A 23,824-nucleotide genomic window follows, 5' to 3' on the forward strand; every position below is an offset into this window, starting at 1 on the left:
AGGAGATGGTATTTATAGTGCCCTGCAGCTCCTTATCTTGTTATCTTGGGAGACACACCCTCGTCAGGACAAGCCCTCTACATGCAAACAATAACAGCTGAACAAATGGAGCTTCAGTCCAGGGAGAGTCACACCTTTGAGGAAATCTGGGATTCACCCATTAGAAAGCTCTTCAGTTTTACAAGGAGAAGTGAAACATTCTGCATAAGGGTAGGAGAATTACCCCACCCACCAGGACAGAGCAGGACCCGACATGCTGAGCAGTGACCCTGAGGAGAAGGGCCTGGGCACTCCAAGGTCCCCACACCAGCCCGTGGTGCACGCTCACCATGAACAAGGGAGCTGCACACGGGGCTGCATGAGGAGGAGCGTGGGGACGCAGACACCTGCAGTTCTCATCCCATTCGGTTCAGCACTGGTGTGACCCCACACACACGGGGGTGTGCCAGTGTGCGGCTTCCCAGTTTGGAGAAGCAGGGAGGAACTGGAGGGTGCAGGGCTCTGCCAAGGCAGGTTCAGCACCTTGTGCACATGGTGTGGGATGCTGAGGGACCTGGGCTGCTTTGGCCCAGCAGCGCTGGGGAGGATGCAGCAGTGCAGGAGTCGCCTGAGAGTGCTTGAAGGGTGGTTTCAGAGGTGGTGGAGGTTTTCTGCATAGTGGGAAAGAGCATGAGAAAGGAATAATGGCCCAAAGTGCAGCTGGGGAGGTCCAGGCTGGACATGAGCAGCAAGGAATGTGACTGGAAGGGCAGTGCTGTGGTGGAGCAGGTGAGCAGAGGGAGTCTGCATCAGCCCAGGGCTTTGTGCTTCAAGGAACAGCTGGGGAGGATGCAGAGATCTCAGCAAAGGAAGGAAGATGCTCAGACAAGAGCAAGGTGGGGCAGCAGGGGGGATGTCTGCAGCCTGCAGGGAAAGAGGTGCAGGGGATGCCACAGCACAGGACAGGCTGTGGTGGAGATGATCAAGGGATGTAAAGAGGCTGAAAGCCCCAGCAGACATGAGCTCCTTCTCCCCTTGGCTATGGCTGTTGCCTGCACCTCTGATGCCTGTGAGGAGACGCCTTGTCCTTCCAGCACAGGGGCCTCATGGCCTTCTTGTCCCCAGCCAGGAACCTGGGAGGTGTGGGACCATAGTCCTGCCCTTGGCCTTGCACAGCCCCACATCACACTGTCCCAGGATGGGTGCATGGCAACATTGGTGGACAGGATCTGCCTTCGAAGGGGCTGGGGGTCAGGTCTTGAGCCTTTGCTTAATGAAACACATACAGGTTTACTCATCCTCTAAGAGAACTTCACCTTGCTTTTCCTGACCTGTTGTCACTGCATCCCGTTTTCTTCTCTAACCAGACCCCAGGATCAGTTCCTCAGTAGTGATCCTTAGTGCGACTCATAAACATTGCAAGAAAGTTTGGAGTTTGAATCTGACTTCTTGAGAGGTTTCATCAGCTTCCCCTCGGGGTCTGAGGCCCATGGACTCAGCACCAAAGCCACCAGAGGGGTCATTAAAGCGCCTTGGGCTGCTCCTGTGCTGCTGAGCTGGGCTGGGCTCCTGGGACAGAGGGAGCTCCTGGCAAGCGGCAGCGCTGCAGAGAGACAGCTCTGCCCAGGAGCAGCTCCTCTACACAGCGCAGCAGGGCTGAGGGCTCTGCCTGGGGATCTCAGGGAGACGAGCAAGGCAGAGAGAGATGAAAGGTGGTCAGGACTGGGAGGATGACTGAGAGCTCACTGGAGGAGAAACCTTTGCAGCCCTTGCCGTGGTAAGTCTCTGGGTGCAGGGCAATGCAGCTGTAGCTCCTGGAGGCATCTCCTAAAACTGGCACAGGCACAGCTGGTGGGATCTGTCAGGGCAGGGATCTTTATCAGCAGCTTTGAAAATCTGAGAAGCAAGTTGTGCACCCAGGGGTGCCCAGGGCTGTCCTGCAGAGCAGGGTCCCTGCACCCCAGGGCTCTGCCGGGGCAGGGACTCTGCCGCCTGCCAGGGTCAGCGCTCAGCCTGCCCGGGGAGATCCCATGGCAGAAGCTGCGGGTGGAAGGAGCGACCCCGGCAGGGCAGGCAGGGAGATTGTGGGGTTGAAGTGTGCTGTGTGGGTCAGGGCTGCTCAGAGCTCCAGATCAACCCCACAGACATTACATGGGGTCCTTCTGAACCACCACATCAAGAAAGGAACAGCTGCAAGGGAAGGAGCCTGCACTTCAATTTTCCACTGTTGGTTCTCTGGGTGTGCAGTGGGAGATGGGGATTTATGTCTCTGGTTTGGAGAAGACACTGAGACCCCAGTTCTCATTAGGACTTGTCTGAGCTGCTCCTGAGCCCCTGCACACACAGAGCTGCCCCTGGGAAGTGCCAGGAGGTGTGAGCAGGACAGAGATGAGCACACAGCAGGTGGGATGGGGTCTGTGACACTGACAGGGAGCAGAGCCAGGGACAGAGACAGAGCTGCAGGCAGCACAGACATGGGCAGGGAGAAGGAGCTGTGACCAGAAATGCTGGGGAGGGGATTCAAGACCCCCTGCCATCCCCTGCAGTGCAGACACATTTCCCAGTGTAACCCCTGGTGTCCTCTCCTCCCCAGCAGAGCCTCTGCCCCAAAGCCATGGGGTCCAGGTCATGAGTCTCCACCTCAGCAGCTGGAGCTCCAGGTGAAGGGTTCCTGGAACATGGTACAAAAAAGAGGTGCTAAAAGTACTTGATCTACAGTATCACTATGTGAATGGCAGCAGCACAGCCAGGTAAGGAGAAGGTTCCACAGCATGCCCGTCTGCCTTTCTGTTCTTGCTTTATTTTCTGGTAGCACGGCAGTGTTCTTCCCTGTTTCTCTACCTCTCCCAGGGAGGGGGTTTTCCCTGAGAAACAGCGCGTTTAATTTCCAGAGAGAAGTCTCCTCTAACTCGTCACTGTCTTTTCCTCCTTGCACAGGTTCTCATGCCCACAGGCAGCAAATGTCCAACAGCAGCTCCATCACCCAGTTCCTCCTCCTGGCGTTTACAGACACACGGGAGCTGCAGCTCTTGCACTTCTGGCTCTTCCTGGGCATCTACCTGGCTGCCCTCCTGGGCAACGGCCTCATCATCACCACCATAGCCTGGGACCAGCACCTCCACACCCCCATGTACTTCTTCCTGCTCAACCTCGCCCTCCTGGATCTGGGCTCCATCTCCACCACTCTCCCCAAGTCCATGGTCAATTCCCTCTGGGACACCAGGAACATCCCCTGTACAGGATGTGCTGCCCAGCTCTTTTTTTTCTTGTTCTGTGCTACAGCAGAATATTCTCTCTTGACTATCATGTCCTACGACCGCTACGTTGCCATCTGCAAACCCTTGCACTACGGGACCCTCCTGGGCAGCAGAGCTTGTGTCCACATGGCAGCAGCTGCCTGGGCCACTGGGTTTCTCAATGCTCTGCTGCACACGGCCAATACATTTTCATTGCCACTGTGCAAGGGCAATGTCCTGGGCCAGTTCTTCTGTGAAATCCCCCAGATCCTCAAGCTCTCCTGCTCACACTCCTACCTCAGGGAAGCTGGGCTTATTGTTGTCAGTGTCTTCTTAGGTTTTTTATGTTTTGTGTTCATTGTGGTGTCCTATGTGCAGATCTTTACGGTTGTGCTGAGGATCCCCTCTGAGCAGGGACGGCACAAAGCCTTTTCCACCTGCCTCCCTCACCTGGCCGTGGTCTCCCTGTTTATCAGTACAGGTTCCTTTGCCTACCTGAAGCCCCCCTCCATCTCCTCCCCATCCTTGAATCTGGTGGTGTCTGTTCTGTACTCGGTGGTGCCTCCAGCAGTGAACCCTCTCATCTACAGCATGAGGAACCAGGAGCTCAAGGATGCCCTGAGGAAACTAATGGCAGGATGCATTTCAAGTGCTCATCAACTGCTCTCTAACAGATAACAGTTTTAATGTAACTCATTAGAAGCCCAGACTTCTGGGTGTATGTGTTAGTGGTATTTATTTTTTAATAAATCATGATATTTTTGTCATCCGCTTTCTAATCCATCACTTCAGACAAGCCAGAAGGGAAAAACTCCAGCCTGGCTGAACAGAGAGTTTCAGGTGGAACTCAGGAATAAAAGAATTCAAAACCTATAGAAGGAGAGACTGGCAACTCAGGAGATACACAGGGATGTCATGAAGCTGTTCAGGAAGGAATCAGAAGGGCCAAAGCCCAACTGGAGCTGAATCTGTCCAGTGCCATAAAGGAAAAATAATATTTCTATAAATACATTATCCACACAAAGAAGGTAAAGAGAAACGTCATCCTTTATTGGATGCAGGAGGAAACACAGTGACAAGGATTAGGAAAAGGCTGAGGTACTAAATGCCTTCTTGCCTCAGTCTTTAATAGTCGGAACAGTTTTGCTCCAGGTCCCCAGCCCCCTGAGCCAGAAAACAGGGATGGGGAGCAAATCGAAGCTCAAAAAATCCAAGGGAAATGGTTGGTGACCTACTACAACACTTGAACACCCACAAGTCTATGGGGCCAGATGGGATACACCAAGGGTGCTGAGGGAGCTGGCGGAGGTGATCACTGAGCCTCTTTCCATTATCTACCAGCAATCCTGGTGAAGTGGGGCGGTCCCGGTTCACTGGAAGTTGGTGAAAGTGACACCCATCTACGAGACAGGACATAAGAAGGGTCTAGGGAACTACAGTCCTGCCAACCTGACCTCAGTCCCAGGGAATAGTATGGATCATATCATCCTGAGTGTCATCACGTGGCAGACACAGGACAACCAGGTGATCAGTCCTAGGCGGCATGGGTTTAAGAAAGGCAGGTCCTGCTTGACAAACCTGACCTCCTCTATGACAAGGCACCCTGTATAGGGGATCAGGGAAGCTTTAGTAAGACTTTGACACTGTTTCCCACAGTACCTCCTGGAGAAGCTGCAGCTCATGGCCTGGATGGTGTATCTGCGATGGATAAAGAACTGGCTGGAGGGCCGGGCCCAAGGAGTTGTGGTGAACGGAGCCAAATCCAGTTGGTGGCTGGTTACGAGTGGTGTCCCCAGGGCTCACTATTGGTGCCAGTTCTGTTTAATCTCTTTATCAAGGATTTAGACAAGGGGATCACGTGCACCCTCAATAAGTTTGCAAATGACACTAAATTTGTTGGGAGTGTTGATCTGCTGGAAGGTAGGAAGTCTCTACAGAGAGATCTGGATCAGGTGGATCGATAGGCTGAGCCCAATTGTATGAGTTTCAACATGGCCAAGTGCTGGGTCCTGCACTTGGGTCACAACAACCCCAGGCAGCGCTACAGGCTGAGGGAAGAACGGCAAGAAGTTTGCCAGGAGGAAAAGGACCTGGGAGTGTTGTTGACAGTGGCTGAACCTGAGCCAGCATGTGCCCGGGTGGCCAAATAAGGCCAATGCTATCCTGGTTGGATCAGCAACAGTGTGGCCAGCAGAACTAGGGCAGGGATTGTTTTCATGTACTGAGGACTGCTGAGTCTGCACCTCGAGTCCTGGCTTCAGCTTTGGGCCCCTTATGACAAGAAAAACCCTGAGATTCTGGAGCAAGTTCTGAGAAGGGAACAGAGTTGGTGAGGGGCAGCCCTGCTAAAAAGTCCATCCCCATCATTCTTATCGACCTCTTTTAAGTACAGAAACACGGCAATAAGGTCTCCCTGGAGCCTTCCGTTCTCCAGGCTGAACTTCACCAACTCTCCCAGCCTGTCCCCCCAGCAGAGCTGTTCCATCCCTCTGATCATCTTGGTGACCCTGCTCTGGACCCTCTCCAACAGGTCCATGTCTTTCCTGTACTGAGGGCTCCAGAGCTGGATGCAGGACTCCAGGTGGGGTCTCACCAGAGTGGGGCAGAATCCCCTCCCTTGACCTGCTGGTCATGCTCCTTTGGATGCAGTCCAAGATACATTTGACCTTCTGGGCTGCAAGCGCACATTGCTGATTCCTGTCCAGTCTTTCACCCACCGGTCCCCCCAAGTCTTTCTCGTCAGGGCTGCTCTCTATCCCTTCATCCCCAGCCTGTACTGATACCCAGGGTTGCCCCAGAAGAGATGCAGGACCTTGTATTTGGTCTTGTTGAAGCTCAGGAGACTCATATGACCCCACTTCTCCAGCTAATCCAGGTCCCTCTGGGTGGTCTCTGTCCCTCAGGTGTGTCAGCAACACCACTCAGTTTGGTGTAATCTGCAAACTTGTTGAAGGTTCACTTGATCCAACTATGCCACTGACGAAGATTTTAAACAGTACTGATCCCAGTATGGACCCCTGAGGGACACCACTTGTCACCAGTGTCCATCCAGACATTGTGCCATTGACCACCACTCTCTGGGTGCAAGCACTGAGACAGTTCCTCACCCACAGAACAGTCCGGTCATCAAATCCATATCTCTCCAATACAGAGAGAAGGATCTTGTGAGGGACCATGCCAAAGGCTTTACAGAAGTCCAGATAGATGGCATCCATAGCCCCTCCTTTGTCCACTGATGTAGTTACTCCATCGTAGAAGGCCACTGGGTTAGTCAGGCAGGACTTGCCCTCGGTGAAGCCATGTTGGCTGTCTCAAATCACCTCCCTGTCCTCCTGGTGCCGTAGCACAGCTTCTAGGAGGATCTGTGCCATGATCTTCCCAGGCACAGATAAGAGGCTGACAGGTCAGTAGCTTTCATGGTCCTAATTTCTACAGCAGAGAAACACTGCCACACAGCACAGCTTGGAACATGGAGACTGGACATAAGGAGAAAGAAATGTCACTCAAAGGGTACTGCTGTGGCACAAAAATCATCCAGAAGGAGCATGAGATCAGTCCGTGTCCTTGTGTTTCCAGGAACAGAGCATGAGAGTGGAGACACACCAGTCAATGTATGGAAATACGAGGGTGAGAGGAAGGGGAGGAAGTGAGATGGGTGTCTACAGCCTGCAGGGAAACAGAAGCAGCTGTGGGACAGTGTAGGACAACCTGTGGTGGAGATGGCAAAGGGCACTGGCAAGGCTGGATGTCACCAAGAGAACCCAAGTCTTTGTCCCTTTGGCTATGGCCATCGCCTCTGCCACCAAGGCCTGTGAGGAGACATGTTGTCCTCAGGCACTGGAGCACCTCATGGCCTCCTTGCACACCCCCAGGAAGGCTGGGAACTGTCACACCATTGTCCTTCACTCAGCATCACACAGCCCACATCGCCCTGCCCCAGGAAGAGCCCTGAGCAATGTGTGAGGGACAGGATCTGCCTTCCCAGGGGCTGGGGGTCAGACCTTGGCCTCTCTGCATCATCCAACAAAACCAGGCTTTTCTCAGCACCTCAGCTGCCTGCACATTTCCCTTTGTTTATCTGCCACCATGGCCTCCAATTCTCTGCTCTAACGAGGCCCTGGGGAGGCTTTGCTGGCACTTGCCCTCAGTGGAACTCATTAATACTTCAAGGTACTTAGTACTTTTTTCTTCTGGCTTTGGCTTTTGGAAAGGTTTGTGCAATCTCCTCTCAGCACCTGAATAATGTTCAGGGACTCAGCACCAAATGCACTGTGGGGCTCATTACACTGAAGAAAGCTCTAAGAAACCGTGTCTCCTCTTGTAATTTCTTTCTGGTCTTGTACTGCCAATTAGAGAATTGTCCTAGTGTAGTTATAGAGAGTGACTTCAAAAACCTTCTAATAAAATGCCTTTTTTTGGTTCAAGGGTATAGTTTAGTATTTTTCAGTTTGGAGAAGAGTGATTGCAGCATTACCTGCTGTTGATCCAGGGTCTCTCCTAAGCAGGTCTGGACTGGCTGGAGAAGCTGTCCCTTGAGCTCTTACACCGTGTGCACAACCTTGCTCCTCACCTCCCCAACCCCATCGTTTCTCTCATGGCCCCCTGGGCCTTGCATCCCTTTTCCTTACACCAGACTTCTCCACTGCAGTCTGCAGCTGGATGTGCCAGCTCCTTTGCACCAGCTCCCACCTGCTCTCCTTGGAGACCTGGCTGCACACAGCAAACAGGGACTTTGCTTTACCTTTGACCAAACAAAATGCAACTGATGAGAGTTGTGATTAAAAGAAAACACACTCCTAAACTGTACGACAAGGACAAACTACCAGCACTGAGGTTCACCTTCTCCAAGGCAGAACCATGCAAGAAATGTTGTAGACAGGAAGGAAATTATAAAATAAACACAATAAAAGAGTTGGCTAAAGACAGAATTAGACAGACTACTGAAACACAAGGAAGCTTTTAACTCCTTGAAGCTGAAAGCAGCAACTGGATTGTTGACAAGTGTCTGAGTGATCAAACAGTAAGAGGAAGGGAAACCCAGAGAGTAATCGCAAGTGCTTGTGTGCAGATCAGCTGCTGGAAATGGGACTTCAGACATGGTCAGTTTAGTTAGAGCATGGAGAAATACATGGAGGATGAGGGAGATCAGATGCACAGATAACAGAGAGAGTGCTGAGAAGGCAAATGTAGTGGAGGATCAGAAGTTCTCCTCTTGCTCTTAATGCACATCCTGAAAAGTCTCATTTTGATCTCATGGGAAAACACTTCTATTTAAGGTATTCAAAACAAAGAGAGGAGAATTACAACACCAACAACTTTTGATGTTTAAAGTTACAAAACACATTTCCTTCATCTACATCTTTCAATTGGTTTCTTTTTCCCTTCATTTTTAAAAAAATGTTCTCTAGATTTCTCTCTTACCAAAGCCTCCAGCACTAAGAAAGATAATCCTTGTGTCTTGCACAGAGTCGAAGGCACCAAACAATCCACTGCCATGGACTGTCAGTGCCACTTTTTACCCTTGGCACACAGTTAGTCCTGCTGGAAGCTCTTGGCCACTCTTGCCTGATGGAGGAAAGATGGATAAAAAGGTTAATTGAACTGTTCTCTCTGTAGATGGCCATGTTGACAGTGATCTCAACAGATCTGTGTTATCTGTCTTTCTATATGATCATGAGGTAAATAATACATTTATGTGTTGGCAAATATATAGTAAAATATATATTTGTGTCCAGTTACTCAGCAAAATACATTTCCTACCAGCACTCTGAATCTTTCTTCTGAGGAAATGCTGCCTCCCAAGCCTCTGTGACTGGAAGCAGGAATCTGGAGGAGATCAATGCAGCAGTGGATGGGGATCAAGTCAGAGGTCACTGGAACTAACACAATCCTTTCCAACCTATGGGACAGCAGGGGCAGCATCCCAGGAGCTGAGACAGCAGGACGATGTCACAGGGAGGCCACTCTCCACCATCTTGGAAAGCTCATGGAGACTGGGGGGACTCCCTGAGCACTGGGAGCTCTCACACAGTGTGTGCACTTTTCAGAATGGCCAATGGGTGAGCAGGGGAACTAAGGGCTGTGCCCCAGAACATGTCCACTAGGACCCCATTTCTGGGTGTCTGGAAGAGAAGGTGACGAGGTTTACCCAGGGCAGGTTGTGTCTGTCCATCCTCTTTGCTTTCTGTGAGGAAAGGACAGGGTTGTGGACGTGGGGAGATAATTGATGGTCTGTTACCTGGAAGTCAGCAAGGCATTCAGCATCATCCCCTCCAATATTCTTGTGCCCAAGGTAGGATATTATGGTCTGTGTCATGTGTAAGTAGATGGGTAAAACACAATTTGGGTGGTTGGGCTTGGAAAGGTGCTGTAGAAAGGGAGAAACTTTCCATTCCTGAGGACAGTCAAGCACTGGAAGCTGTTTCCTAGGAGTGCGCACTCACTCTGCCCCAGAAAGTGACCAAGACGTGTTTGGATAAAGCCCTGAGTAATCTGGTCTGTCAAGACACATCCCAAGCTCCTTTTGAGTCTGAATGACGCTGTCCTTTCATCCTCCTGGAGGTTTCAATTTAGAGAAAGCACTCATGTTGTCCCTGAGCACAGGAATTATTCACATGAGGTCCAGGGCTGCTTTACAAGTACCCTAAACAGGCCTGATCAGAACTTCTGTATCCCTTTCCATTTGCCTCGACCCAGGGTCTTCTTCTTTGACTGGGGTACTTCCATTTTTCATGTGTCACACAGGGCAGACGAAGGGAGCTCGGAACTCCAGACTCTGCTGCACAGTTGGGACTGCAGAGACTGGAAATGCAGGTAACAGAGAGATAAAACATTGTTCTAAGAACTTCTTTCATGACACAGCTACTGAGGTGTAGGAATTGCTTGGAAAAGCAAGAATGACTGTAAGGAATGAAATTAAAGAGATTTAGACCATCACGATCATCAGTGAGAATAAGGAGTTCCCTGTTTCTGTTACTAGTGACAGTACCACTGTTCAAAAACATACTTCAGAGCATCTCCATTCCTCCTGGGCTCCAAAGCTCAGCCTTCTCAGATTTTGAAAGGATTGCTTCAAACCCCTGTGACCCAAACCTCTACAACTGTCTCTCCTCAACAGCCTTTTACCCCAGGAAGGGGAAAACTCCCAATGCAGGCACCAAACCAGTGCCCAACCTGCCTGGAGAACCAGGAGAGTTGTGCCACACAACAGCAGCCGCTGAGGGAAGCTGGAGGTGATGGAATTGAAATGGTTCCAACCCAAATCACAGAATTATAGTATCATGGAATCATTAATTTTGGAAAAGACCCTTTACAACATAGAATACAAATGTAAATCAAATCCCTAATCGCCACATCTCCACATCTTCTAAATACCTCCAGCAATGGAAGCTCCAGTCCTGAGCTGGCTGGACACCATTGGCTGCAGTTGGACATAAGATACTGGTCATGACTGTGAGGTCAGCCCTCGCTGGCAGAATGTCTCACACATCACTGAGGAGGGCAGGGGGTTGGGAGATGGGAGCACGTTTCAGTTTCCAGATCCCAGCACAGAGCCCAAACCATCCTGCCCTTGAACTCTGGCATCCCAGTTCCTGAAATGCAAAGCTGGTGGTTTTCTGTGGATAATCATGTTAAAAGGCAAGAACTATCCTCCAAGAAGCAATGAGATGACTGATGGCTTTATTGAACCCTTCCAGCCATGTCTGAGCCCAGAAATGGAAAGCAGTTGATGTCTGCAGGTGGAGGAGGAACAGGAGGAAGATTTTCCTGGGAATATGGAAGGAAGAAAGGCCTCTCTTGGGCTACTCATGTATGGCAGTGACATTTCCATCCTGTGGGCATGGCTGTTCCTGGGAGATGGGGAATGGCTGCTGCTGGGGTGTTTGTGCTCAGTCATGGCCCATGAGCTGGCCCTGCTCTGCTCCTCTCTTACACTACCCACACTTGGATGGTCCTCAGGAATCATCCATGAGCCTGGTGGATCCATGAACCTCCTGGAGCAATGGGTATGGATCCAAACAGAGGATTCAAGCAAGTGTGGGACTGGGACATTGAGGTGATTGGTGACCATTGCCAGGTGTATGAAGGAAGCTGGATGAGTTGTGAGGAACTCACAGGCATTTGCAGCTCCACAGAAAACCAGAGCCTTGCAGTTAAAGCAACAGCAGTTGACAAAAAATCCACCCCCAAAACACAAAACACTGACACTGACCACAGGAAAATCCTTGAAAAACATTGGAGAAAAATGTACCAGGTCCCAGGGGTCAGGGCTCAGCCATTCTGGTGATGAACAAGCACCAAGGGCTGACATGGCATCAGAGCCACCTCCACATGGCCCTCACCACCTGTAACCAGTGTCTCCACGTCTTTCCTTCACCAGCCTCCAGGGACAGGGACCTGCACTGGTTGTTTCCTTCACAGCTGTGTCAGTGATGGCCCTTCCTGCGGTCCCAAACACCCTCAGAATCTTGTGTTTTGCTTCTGCCTTTCACTTCATTAGGAGTTTATTCATTGTTTCAATAGCTGCAGTTCAGGATCATGGCAGCAGAGGGCTCATTAACATTGAAAATGCTCTTACAAGCATCTGGAGCATTGATCTGGAGCATTTACAGATGAGGACAAAACAATATGTCTGTAAAGTCGGTACCTGATGCACCACTTGAGACAGGAGACAGGACAGGACAACTCAAGAGGAATCACACTCCTCTGCACCAAGAGGTGGTTGTACCTGGGAATTTCAGGTGCTGTGCACAGTGACACTTGTGTTCAGGGAGCTGGTCAAGTGACCCATCTCCTGTTCTGTAATGGTGTCTGAGTTTACTCAGGTCAGCCCTGACTTGAGCCCCATCCACTGATGGGTGTTCTCCAGACTTCTGCCTCCAGGAACAAAGTTCCAGGAGACCTTGGTGGTGAAGATGGAGGCAAAGAAGTCATGAAGAACTTCAGTCCTGTCTGATTCTACTCGTATGAAATTCAGCAGCAGGCCCATGATCGCCCTGTCTATTCTTTTTTTTTGTAAGGAAGCAGTGTCAGCTCATCTTGCTGCCCTCAGCCTCCCCTTTAGGTATCTAGTCCAGGGCAGTTTTGGAATCATCTCTGCATCCATGGCCAAGGTTTCTGAATTCCTGCTTTGCAGCTTCCCCTGATTCCATCTCCTGTGTGCTGCCTTTGTCTGCTGGCCTTCCTCCCTCCTCTCTGGTGCCCGGGACCCCATTACTTCCTGGTCATGACAGCCAAGGTGGACACTGATGTTCACATCCCTCACCAGCTCTTCCTTCTTTGTCAGTACCAGATCCAGGTGAGCATCACCCTTGTTGCCCACCAGGCAGGCATGTTAATAAGTTGGCCCAAGATCCTTTGAACTGTTGGCATCTGAAGCTTTGCCTGGCCAGTGAGTATCAGGCAACTACAGTTCCCCATAGGAACCTGCTCATTGACTGGAGACATTCTAGGTTGCTGACAGAAGATCTTTTCCGTTTCTTCTTCATGATAAAGTAGTTTGTAACATCTAATGGATTTACGTGGCAAAGTCTTGGAAATGGGGGTGAGTGTGGATGTGCTACAGTTGTCACCTCTCTGAGAAGACAACAGGTGTTCGACTGACATCAGACAGAACCCATTTCAGCTGCTCCAAGATGGACCCACGCCTTGCCACATCTGAGCCACTCAGTGATGTTGGCAGCACCTCTGGGATATTGTACTTGAGAAAGGGTAAAAAACGCTGCACAACAGCAGGTGGGAGAGAGGAGGGAGGAAATGTGAGAGAAAAGCACTGCAGACACCAAGGTCATATCCCACAGGACCCAAGCAGGTCCCTCAGCAGGCCAAAGCTTGCTCTCCTGAAATCCTGCTCTTTGCCTTGTTATCATCTCCCAGGAGCCTCAACTCCACTTTCCCATCCCTGACTGTTCCATCCTGACCAACTCTTTCTGGTTTGTAAGTGTGAAGTCCCACAGGGCACCTCACCCCACTGACTCCTCAGTCACCCGTGTCAGGAAGATGTTGTCAATGAGCTCCAGCCCCTCCTGGATGGCTGGTTCCTTGCAGATATTGGGATATCTCAGACCTGCCACAGGTACAGGGTCCTGGAAACATGAGGCTTCTTTCATTTGTCTGAAGGAGGCCTCATCTAATTCCTCTTCCTCATCAGTGAGTCTGTAGCTGATGTTCAGTGACCACAACATTTCCCATGTTGTTCTGCCCTCTCATGCTGACTCCTCAGCTCTCAGCTCACATTGTCTGTCCACAGGCAGAGCTCCACATATTCCTGCTGCTCTCTGACAAAAAGGACACATTCCCCTTAGAATCCAAACATAACATTATGAGTAGCAGACTCCAAAGACCCCATATTTCTCTACGAGGTTGTATTTGTAGTGTTCTGTAATTCCTCACACTATTATATTGGGAAAGACACAATCATCAGGATAAACAATCTGAGTACAATTATTAACAGCTGAACAAATGGAGCTTCAGTCCAGGGAGAGTCCAGACCTTTAGGAAATTTGGGGTTCCACCATAAGGAATCTCCTAAGTTTTAAAAGGAGAACTGACCAGTTCTTTGTCAGGGTGGGACAATAACCCCATCCATCAGGACAGAGCAGGACCTGACACGCTGAGCAGTGACCCTGAGGAGAAGGGGCTGGGCACTCCAAGGTCCCCACACCAGCCCGTGGTGAACGCTCACCATGAACAAGGCAGCTGCACACGGGGCTGCATGAGGAGGAGCGTGGGGACCCAGACACCTGGAGTTCTCATCCCATTCGGTTCAGCACTGGTGTGACCCCACACACACGGGGGTGTGCCAGTGTGCGGCTTCCCAGTTTGGAGAAGCAGGGAGGAACTGGAGAGTGCAGGGCTGTGCCAAGGCAGGTTCAGCACCTTGTGCACATGGTGTGGGATGCTGAGGGACCTGGGCTGCTTTGGCCCAGCAGCGCTGGGGAGGCTGCAGCAGTGCAGGAGTAGCCTGAGAGTGCTTGAAGGGTGGTTTCAGAGATGGTGGAGGTTTTCTGCATATTGGGAAAGAGTTTGAGAAAGAAATAATGGCCGAAAGTGTAGCTGGGGAGGTCCAGGCTGGACATGAGCAGCAAGGAATGTGACTGGAAGGGCAGTGCTGTGGTGCAGCAGGTCAGCAGAGGGAGTCTGCATCAGCCCAAGGCTTTGTGCTTCAAGGAACAGCTGGGGAGGATGCAGAGATCTCAGCAAAGGAAGGAAGATGCTCAGACAAGAGCAAGGTGGGGCAGCAGGGGGGATGTCTCCAGCCTGCAGGGGAAGAGGTGCAGGGGATGCCACAGCACAGGACAGGCTGTGGTGGAGATGATCAAGGGATGTAAAGAGGCTGAGAGCCCCACAAGACATGAGCTCCTTCTCCCCTTGGCTATGGCTGTTGTCTGCACCTCTGATGCCTGTGAGGAGACATCTTGTCCTTCCAGCACATGGCCTCCTTGTCCCCAGCCAGGAACCTGGGAGCTGTGGGACCATAGTCCTGCCCTTGGCCTTGCACAGCCCCACATCACACTGTCCAGGAAGGGTCCTGGGCAACGTGGGAGGGACAGGATCTGCCTTCCCAGGGCTGGGGATCAGGGTTTGGCCCTTTGGTTAATGAAACACATACAGGTTTACTCAGCATCTAAGAGAACTTCACCTTGCTTACCCTTTGTTCTGCTTCAAGTTTTCTGTCCCAGCTGCCCTGGGGATGGTTTCTCAGTTGTGTCCCTCAGTGGGATTCATTAACATTACAAGAAACTTTGAAGTTTAGATCTGAGTTTGACTCTTTCAACTTGCCCTCAGTGTCTGAGGTCCATGGACTCAGCACCAAACCCACCAGAGGGGTCATTAAAGCGCCTTGGGCTGCTCCTGTGCTGCTGAGCTGGGCTGGGCTCCTGGGACAGAGGGAGCTCCTGGCAAGCGGCAGCGCTGCAGAGAGACAGCTCTGCCCAGGAGCAGCTCCTCTGCACAGCGCAGCAGGGCTGAGGGCTCTGCCTGGGGATCTCAGGGAGAGGAGCAAGGCAGAGAGAGATTAAAGGTGGTCAGGATTGGGAGGATGACTGAGAGCTCACTGGAGGAGAAACCTTTGCAGCCCTTGCCATGGTAAGTGTCTGGGTGCAGGGCAATGCAGCTGTAGCTCCTGGAGCCATCTCCTAAAACTGGCACAGGCACAGCTGGTGGGATCTGTGAGGAGGGGGCTCTTGTCAGGCAATGCTGAACAGCTGTGAAGCCGGGTGAGCACCCTGGGGTGCCCAGGGCTGTCCTGCAGAGCAGGGTCCCTGCACCCCAGGGCTGTGCAAGGGCAGGGACTCTGCCGCCTGCCAGGGTCAGCGCTCAGCCTGCCCGGGGAGATCTCATGTGTGTGCACATACGCAGGCACATCGCAAGAAGAGCCAGAGGCCACGGATGCATTTGCAAAGAGCAAGTTTTTTTTAGTTCCCTCTCTACTGGGGGATCTCCAAAGCCACACCTGAGCTCCCAGGCAGAGATGACAGCAGCGGGGATGCAGGCGCTGGTCAATTCAGCCCTGCTGGAAGATCGCTGGGCCTACTGAGCTCGCCTGTATTTCAAGGCTTCAGGCAGGCGCAGCCTCCCGCTCTTTCTCACAACAAAGCAGGAATCTCAGACATAGTGATAAGGTGCCCAGAGTTTCTCCCAGGCCTGTGTTATCTAACACAGAGCTTCTACTCATCAAGCACACAAGGTCAGTAAGACAATTAGTGTGATGTGTGTGCTTTTTCTACAGACAGGTGCAAGTCACTTGAGCGTATTTACATTTAACTAACCTCCTCGCCAAATCTTCCGCTATATCCCCATACACCATGGCAGAAGCTGTGGGTGGAAGGAGCAACCCCCGGCAGGGCAGGCAGGGAGCTTGTGGGGTTGAAGGGTGCTGTGTGAGTCAGGGCTGCTCAGAGCTCCAGATCAACCCCACAGACATGGCAGAGGGTCCTTCTGAACAACGACATCAGGACAGCAACAGCTGCAAGGGGGTGAGTCTGTGCTTTCAGTTTTCCACTCTTGGTTGTCTGGGTGTGCAGTGGGAGATGGGGATTTATTTCTCTCTTTGGAGAAGACACTGAGACCCCAGTTCTCGTTAGGACTTGTCTGAGCTGCTCCTGAGCCCCTGCACACACAGAGCTGCCCCTGGGCAGTGCCAGGAGGTGTGAGCAGGACAGAGCTGAGCACACAGTGGGTGGGATGGGGTCTGTGACACGGACAGGGAGCAGACCCAGGGACAGAGACACAGCTGCAGGCTGCATAGACATGGGCAGGAAGAAGGAGCTGTGACCAGAAATGCTGGGTAGTGGATTCAGAACCCCCCCTGCCATCCCCTGCAGTGCAGGGATATTTCCCAGTGCAACCCCTGGTCTTCTCTCCTCCCCAGCAGAGCCTCTGCCCCAAAGCCACGGGGTCCAGGTCACCAGTCTCCACCTCAGCAGCTGGACCTCCAGGTGAAGGGTTCCTGGAACGTGGTACACAAAAGAGGTGCTAAAAGTACTTGCTCTACAGTGTCATTATGTGAGTGGCAGCAGCACAGTCAGGTAAGGAGAAGGTTCCACGGCATGCCCATCAGCCTTTCTGTCCTTGCTTTATTTTCTGGTAGCACTGCAGTGTCCTTCCCTGTTTCTCCACCTGTCCCTGGAGCTCTTGCTCTCTGGGGTTGGGGTGGGAGTGTGGGTCAGTTTTTTTTCTGCCACCAATTCAGTGAATTTTGCCTTACAGCTGTGTCCATGGAAACTGCATGCCCAACTGCATTTTAAACTGTGATGAACTGTTTTTCTCAGCTTGTAGGAAGAGAGAATGAGCTGAAACATCCCTCCATCGGTCAGGGGGTTTTCAATGAGAAACAGCATGTTTATTTTCCTTAGAGAAGTCTCCTTTAGCTTGTCACTGTCCTTTCCTTCTTGCACAGGTCCTCATGCCCACAGGCAGCAAATGTCCAACAGCAGCTCCACCACCCAGTTCCTCCTCCTGCCGTTCACAGACACCCGGGAGCTGCAGCTCTTGCACTTCTGGCTCTTCCTGGGCATCTACCTGGCTGCCCTCCTGGGCAATGGCCTCATCATCACCACCATAGCCTGGGACCAGCACCTCCACACCCCCATGTACTTCTTCCTGCTCAACCTCTCCCTCCTCGACCTGGGCTCCATCTCTACCATTGTCCCCAAATCCATGGTCAACTCTCTGTGGGATACCAAGGTCATTTCCTATGCAGGATGTGCTGCACAGGTCTTCTTTTTTTGTTTCTTGTTTGGTGCAGAGTATTCTCTTCTCACTGTCATGTCCTACGACCGCTACGTTGCCATCTGCAAACCCCTGCACTACGGGACCCTCCTGGGCAGCAGAGCTTGTGTCCACATGGCAGCAGCTGCCTGGGCCACTGGGTTTCTCAATGCTCTGCTGCACACGGCCAATACATTTTCACTGCCACTGTGCAAGGGCAATGCCCTGGACCAGTTCTTCTGTGAAATCCCCCAGATCCTCAAGCTCTCCTGCTCACACTCCTACGTCAGGGAACTTGGGCTTCTTGTGGTTAGTCTTTTAGTAGCATTTGGGTGTTTTGTGTTCATTGTGGTCTCCTATGTTCAGATCTTCAGGGCCGTGCTGAGGATCCCCTCTGAGCAGGGACGGCACAAAGCCTTTTCCACCTGCCTCCCTCACCTGGCCGTGGTCTCCCTGTATGTCAGCACTGCCATGTTTGCCTACCTGAAGCCCCCCTCATTCTCCTCCCCATCCCTGGATCCGGTGGTGTCTGTTCTTTACTCGGTGGTGCCTCCAGCAGTGAACCCCCTCATCTACAGCATGAGGAACCAGGAGCTCAAGGATGCCCTGTGGAAACTGATGACTGGATTAATTCCTGAAGCAGCAAACTGCCTATCTCCTTCTGCATAGCAGTTTTAATGTAACTAATTTCAGGCCTGGCCTATCATCTCTATTTTTTGTTGTTGGTTGTGTTTCTATGGTGATAATGTCATCCCCTTTCAAATTCTCTGTCTGCTGTTATTTTATAACCACTGACTGTTCCCTTTGTGTATTTAAACAAATTAAAGAGCCCTGTAGTGACTCTTTTTCATGGGATCCTTTCTCCAAGACCTGTTTGGAGCCGCAGGGACAGTTCCTGTGCATGGTAGGAGGGGAAATGAGTCCAGCCTGGCAGCAGAGCCAGGGAGCACCAGCGCTTGGTCTTCCAGAGCTGTTCTGGTTCCACTCCCTCACTCTACTTCTCATCCCTTGTGTTGGTGCAAGGCCTGAGTGCTCTGGCAGCTTGGTTCCCGTCCTGTTGTGTGTCAGTGCTGTGAGCACAGGCAGGGACAGCCAATGGGCACTTGTGTCACAGAGGTGGCCTCACAACAGCCTTTCCAGGTAGAAAGGTGATCTCCTATGGGCAGAGCATGATGGTTTAGGTCTTCTTCCAAAGATTCTCTAAAGAATATGCATATGAAAGTGGCCATGGATGCAAACCCCAGTGTACAGCTGAACAGTGTGTGTGTGCAGGGCTGGCACATAGCAGTGTCCTCTCACAGCCAGGTCTCCTGCCAGAGACCTGCAGGACCAGCAGAGCAGGGGCTGCGCTGTGCCCCTGTGCACTGGACACCCCTCAGAAGGAGCCACAGGGCATCATCATGGACTGGTCCCTCACAAGCACCATTTCCAGCCCTGCGCTCTCACCGAAAGAGGCTGTTCTTCCCTCCATGGATGGACACGAGTGTTTCAGCAGTCCATGTTTGCTTTGGACAGATGAGATGTGAGTATGCACATCATGTACGTGAGGTGACATGAACCCGAGTGAGCACAAACACAATCAACTACTCCTTTCCATTCTGTGAAAGCCTGTGGAACACACGAGGTCTTGAGCTCACTTCATATTGGGAGGAGCAACCTATGGGAAATCACCTGAATGCAGCACTGGGTTGTACTTCCTTTGACTGAGGTCCCCGTGTCCATTCCTCATGATGCGGGACATCTCAGATGAGTGTAGAGCAGGTGACACAGCACAGGGGTGAGGTGTCTCCCATCCTTTGGGAGTGGCAACAGGAAGCCAGAAGGACACTGTGACTCCTACCTCTATGTGTAAAAGGGACAGACTCTGTCTCTGAGCATCCCTGGGTGCATAAGGAGCCCATGAAACCAGTGGACACCTGACAGAACCCTGATATTTATGTCAAAAGTGCCATAGAAACCAGAATGGTTCTTGGGTCCTTAGAAAACACAGACCTCAAACCCATCTTCAAGAAGAGCAGGAGTAGGAACTGGGAGAATAACAGGCTGGCCACCCTATCTCCCTCCCTGGGAAGGGGATGGGACACGTCCTCCTGCAGCCATTGCCAGGAATGTGAAGGACAAGGAAGGGACTGCTGAACCCAAATGCACAGGGAAAAGAAAGGCATGTTGTGTACAGGGCGTTTGCAAGGCCTCAGCCATGGTCTCCTTCTGGCCAGAGTGGTGCTGATGGGGCTCAGGAAGTGGATGCTGGGTGGGAAGTTGGCTGAACCGTCAAGCCCAAATATCATCAGTGGTACAAAGTCCTCCATGCAGCCAGTTACTGGTGTCATCTCTCAGTGACCAGCACTTGGGGAACACTGTTAAACATCTTTATTCTCCCCTATTATGATGTAACGGAGTGAACTTTCAGTGCCTTTGAGGATGACGGAGTCCTTGAGCAACCTCACCTGGTTCACCTTGCCCTGAGCAGGAGAGTGAGACAAGATGAGTGAGACAAGATGAGTGAGACAAGGGCTCTCTGTAAACCTGAGTTATTCTGTGATTTGACAGAATTTTTGCCTTGGAGAGGTTTCTGGAGAGGGAATAGGTAGAATAATAATAATAAAAATAAATAAATAAATGAAAAATAAGGCTGTAGAGGAGATCTAGAAGGTGTTAACATAAAAACAGCAGTTCCAGTGAGGAGTGCTTTTCACTCACAGTGTTAGTGGGAAATATATTTGACAAATTTGAACAAGGTGAGGAAGCGAGATGAGTGTCTGCAGCCTGTGGGAAAGAGGGGCAGGTATAGGACTGAGTAGAACATGCTTCAGTCTTGGGAGGTCCTGGGTGCTAAGGAGGAGGATGGGTGAGTGTGGTATTATGAGGTCAGTTGTGTTTCAGACACTCATAATCCAATCAGAATCCTGTGGCTGTGAAGGGGACAGTGAGGTCAGTTCTGTCTCTGGAGGTGACAGCCCAGCAGCAGGGACATGGCGGGGAAAGAACCTCTGCCTAGGTGCCCACAGGCCCTACCCGGGAGATGGGTAGGAGATGCCTTAGAGATGTGTTACCATGTCCATCCCATCTGAGAACATGACGGGACAGCAGCAGGAACATGGTCGTGTCTGTCAGAGAAGCTGAGCGGCCCGTAGCAGTCATGGGATTTAGAAAATCATGGTGAGGTCAGGTAAAAGACCACAAGAAGCCTAATGGGTTGGGTTCCCTGCATGAAGGGCAGTTTCTGAAGCGGCTGAGCTTTCCATGGCAGTTGGAAAAAGCAGAAGAGAGAAAAAAAAAATGCAAAGTGCAATTTGGAAGGTGAGGATTGGATATGAGGAGTAAGAAATGTCAGTGGAAGGGCAGTGCTGTGGTGCAAGAGGTCACCCAGAGGGAGCTGGATCAGCCCATGGTTTGTGTTCCAAGGAGCAGCCAGTGAGGGTGCAGACACAGCAGTGAAGGTGCAGAAATGCTGGGGTGAGAGCAGGTGGGGAAGCGAGATGGGTGTCTGCAGCCTGCAGGGAAAGAGGGGCAGGGGTAGGACCGTGTAGAACAGCCTGGGATGGAGATGGCAAAGGGCGCTGGCAAGGCTGGAAGGGACCCACAGAACCCAGGTCTCTGTCCCCTTGGCCATGGCAGTTGTCTCTGCCACTGAGGCCCAGGAGAAGCCATGTTGTCCTCATGGCACTGGGGCCTCGGTGCCTCCTTGCAGCCCCATGGGGAAGCTGGAAGTTGTTGTACCAGTGTTGTCCTTCCATTGGCCTTGCACACCCACATCCCACAGTCCAGGAAGAGCCCTGAGCCGTGTGTGAGGGACAGGATCCCCCTTCCCATTGCCTGCAGGTCATGGCTTCTCCTTTCTGCTTCAGAAAGCAAACCAAGGGGTTTCTCAGCATCAGAGCTGAAGAGAAGACTAAAAGGAGACCTCGTGGTGGTTACAGCTTCCTCACGAGGGGAGAAGGAAGGGTAGGTACTGATCTCTTCTCTCTGGTGACCAATGACAGAACCCAAGGGAATGGCAGAAGATGTGCCAGGGAGGGTCAGTTGGACATGAGGAAAAGGTTCTTCACCCAGAGGTGCTGGACACTGAACAGGCTCCCAGGGAGGAGTCACGGCCCCAACCTGACAGTGTTCAAGAAGAGACTGGACAACGTCCTCAGACACACGGGGTGACCTGTGGGGTGTCCTGTGCAGGGACAGGAGTTGGACTCCATGATCCTGTGGGTCCCTTCCAACTCAGGACGTTCTATGATTCTATGAAATACTAGGTCACAGTCCATGTTTTCATTGTACAGTGAGATGTAACCATACACATCATGTGCATGTCCAATGTGTGCATGTGGTGAGATGAACCCAAGGGAGCACAAATGCTGTCAGCTATTCCTTGGGGTGCCATAAAGGTCAGTGGGACAGAGATTGTGTTCAGGGGTCTCTTCCAACCTGCGGTATTGTAGGATTACATGAATCTTTTCCTTGGAGAGCTCTTTCACGTCAGAATCGAGAGAGGAAGAAAAAAAAATGAGGCAGAAGCAGAGATGTAAAATGCCCCAGTGTAAATACAGCAGCTCCTCTGAGGAACGTTTCTCCAGTCAAACCCCTGATAGGAAATCTATTGGATAAATTTGATGAAACCAGCTGAGTTTGATCTGCTCACACACTGGACCACAAGGAGGGTGATGGCTGGGTACGATGCCATGTGGTCACTTGTGTCTCAGGAACTCATAGTCCAGTAGGAAGCCAATGGCTGTGGAGGGCACTGTGAGGTCACTTCTGCCTCTACAGGGGATAGACAAGCAGCAGGAACATGGCTGGGAAAGGATTGTGAGGTCACTCATACCAGACGAGCAATTGGGCCCAATCAACATGGGTTTGTGAAAGGCAGGTTCTGCTTGACCAGCCTGATCTCCTTCTATGACAAGGTGACCGGCTGAGCAGATGAGGGAAAGTCTGTGGTGGGGAGTGAATCCGCCACACAGGCTGTGGGTGTTGTGTCCTTAGACTGCAGTAAAGCCTTTGACACTGTATCCCACAGCATCTCCTGGAGAAGCTGCAGCTCATGGCCCTGATGCTATATCTGCAATGGGTAAGGAACTGGCTGGAGCGGAGATCTTTTTACTCTCTACAACTATCTGAAAAGAGGTTGTTGCATGGAGGGTGTTGGTCTTCTCCTGAGTAGCAAATGATAGGATGGGAGGAAATGGCCTCAGCTTCTGACAGAGAAGGTTCAGAATTGATATTAGGATCTAGTCCATCTAGTCCAACCTCCCTGCCATGAACAGGGACATCAACCAGCTCAGGTTGTTTAGAGTCCCATCCAGCCTGGCCTGGGATGTCTCCAGCGACAGGGCATCCACCACTTCTCTGGGCAACCAGAGCTCGTGTCTTATCACCCACATTGTAAATAATGTCTTCCAAGTGTCTGGCCTGAATCTCCCCTTTTCTAGTTCAAAACCTTCACCCCTTGTCCTATCACAACAGGCCCTGCTATAAAGTCTGTCCCCATCGTTCATACCGGTCTCTATTAAGTACAGAAAAACTGCAATAAGGTGTCCCTGCAGCCTTCCCCAAGCTTAATAACCGCAAGTCTCCCAGCCTGTCCTCCCAGCAGAGCTGTTCCATCCCTCTGATCATCTTGGTCACCCTGCTCTGGCCCCTCTCCAACAGGTCCACGTCTTCCCTGTACTGAGGGCTCCAGAGCTGGATGCAGGACTCCAGGTGGGGTCTCACCAGAGTGGGGCAGAATCCCCTCCCTTGACCTGCTTGTCATGCTCCTTTGGATGCACCCCAAGATATGTTTGGCCTTCTGGACTGCAAGTGCACATTGCCGGCTCCAGTCCAGTCTTTCACCCACCAGTATCCCCAAGTCTTTCTCGTCAGGGCTGCTCTCAATCCCTTCATCCCCCAGGCTGTACTGATACCGGGGGTTCCCCAACCCAGGTGCAGGACCTTGAGTTTGGCCTTGTTGAAACTCAGGAGATTCAGATGTGTCCACATCTCGAGCTTATCCAGGTTCCTCTGGATGGTCTTCTGTCCCTCAGATGTGTCAGCAGCACCACTCAGTTTGGTGTCATCCGCAAACTTGCTGAGGATACACGTGATACCACTATGTCATTGGTGAAGATATCAAACAGTGCTGATCCCAGTATGGACCCCTGAGGGACACCACTTGTCACCAGTGTCCGTCCAGACATTGTGCCATTGAACACCACTCTCTGGGTGCAATCATTGAGGCAGTTCCTCACCCACAAAACAGTCCAGTCATCAAATCCATATCTCTCCAATGTAGAGAGAAGGATGTTGTGAGGGACCATGTCAAAGGCCTTGCAGAAATCCAGATAGATGACATCCATAACCCTTCCTTTGTCCACTGATGTAGTTACTCCATTGTAGAAGATCACTACTTTAGTCAGACAGGATCT

At 51.5% G+C, this 23,824-nt stretch overlaps 1 protein-coding gene across 1 annotated transcript; it reads left to right on the forward strand.

Annotated features, from left to right (window-relative positions):
* Nucleotides 1–17,483: 17,483 nt before the first annotated feature.
* On the forward strand, nucleotides 17,484–23,561 carry LOC136106481 (olfactory receptor 14J1-like). Its single transcript, XM_065846818.2, has 2 exons — nucleotides 17,484–18,034; nucleotides 23,444–23,561. The coding sequence occupies exons 1-2, from the start codon at nucleotides 17,484–17,486 to the stop codon at nucleotides 23,559–23,561; spliced, it is 669 nt and encodes a 222-aa protein (XP_065702890.2).
* Nucleotides 23,562–23,824: the final 263 nt, after the last annotated feature.

Source organism: Patagioenas fasciata, chromosome 11 (genome assembly GCF_037038585.1).
Source record: "Patagioenas fasciata isolate bPatFas1 chromosome 11, bPatFas1.hap1, whole genome shotgun sequence".
Classification (NCBI taxonomy): Eukaryota; Metazoa; Chordata; class Aves; order Columbiformes; family Columbidae; genus Patagioenas; species Patagioenas fasciata.

Bases quoted from the DNA above. Each gene is read 5' to 3' on its own strand.
- LOC136106481 (XM_065846818.2), top strand. From the start codon at position 17,484: ATGTCCTACGACCGCTACGTTGCCATCTGCAAACCCCTGCACTACGGG. The intron at 18,035-23,443 runs GTGGAAACTGAT...TCTGTCCCTCAG, and splicing joins CAGGAGCTCAAGGATGCCCT to ATGTGTCAGCAGCACCACTC.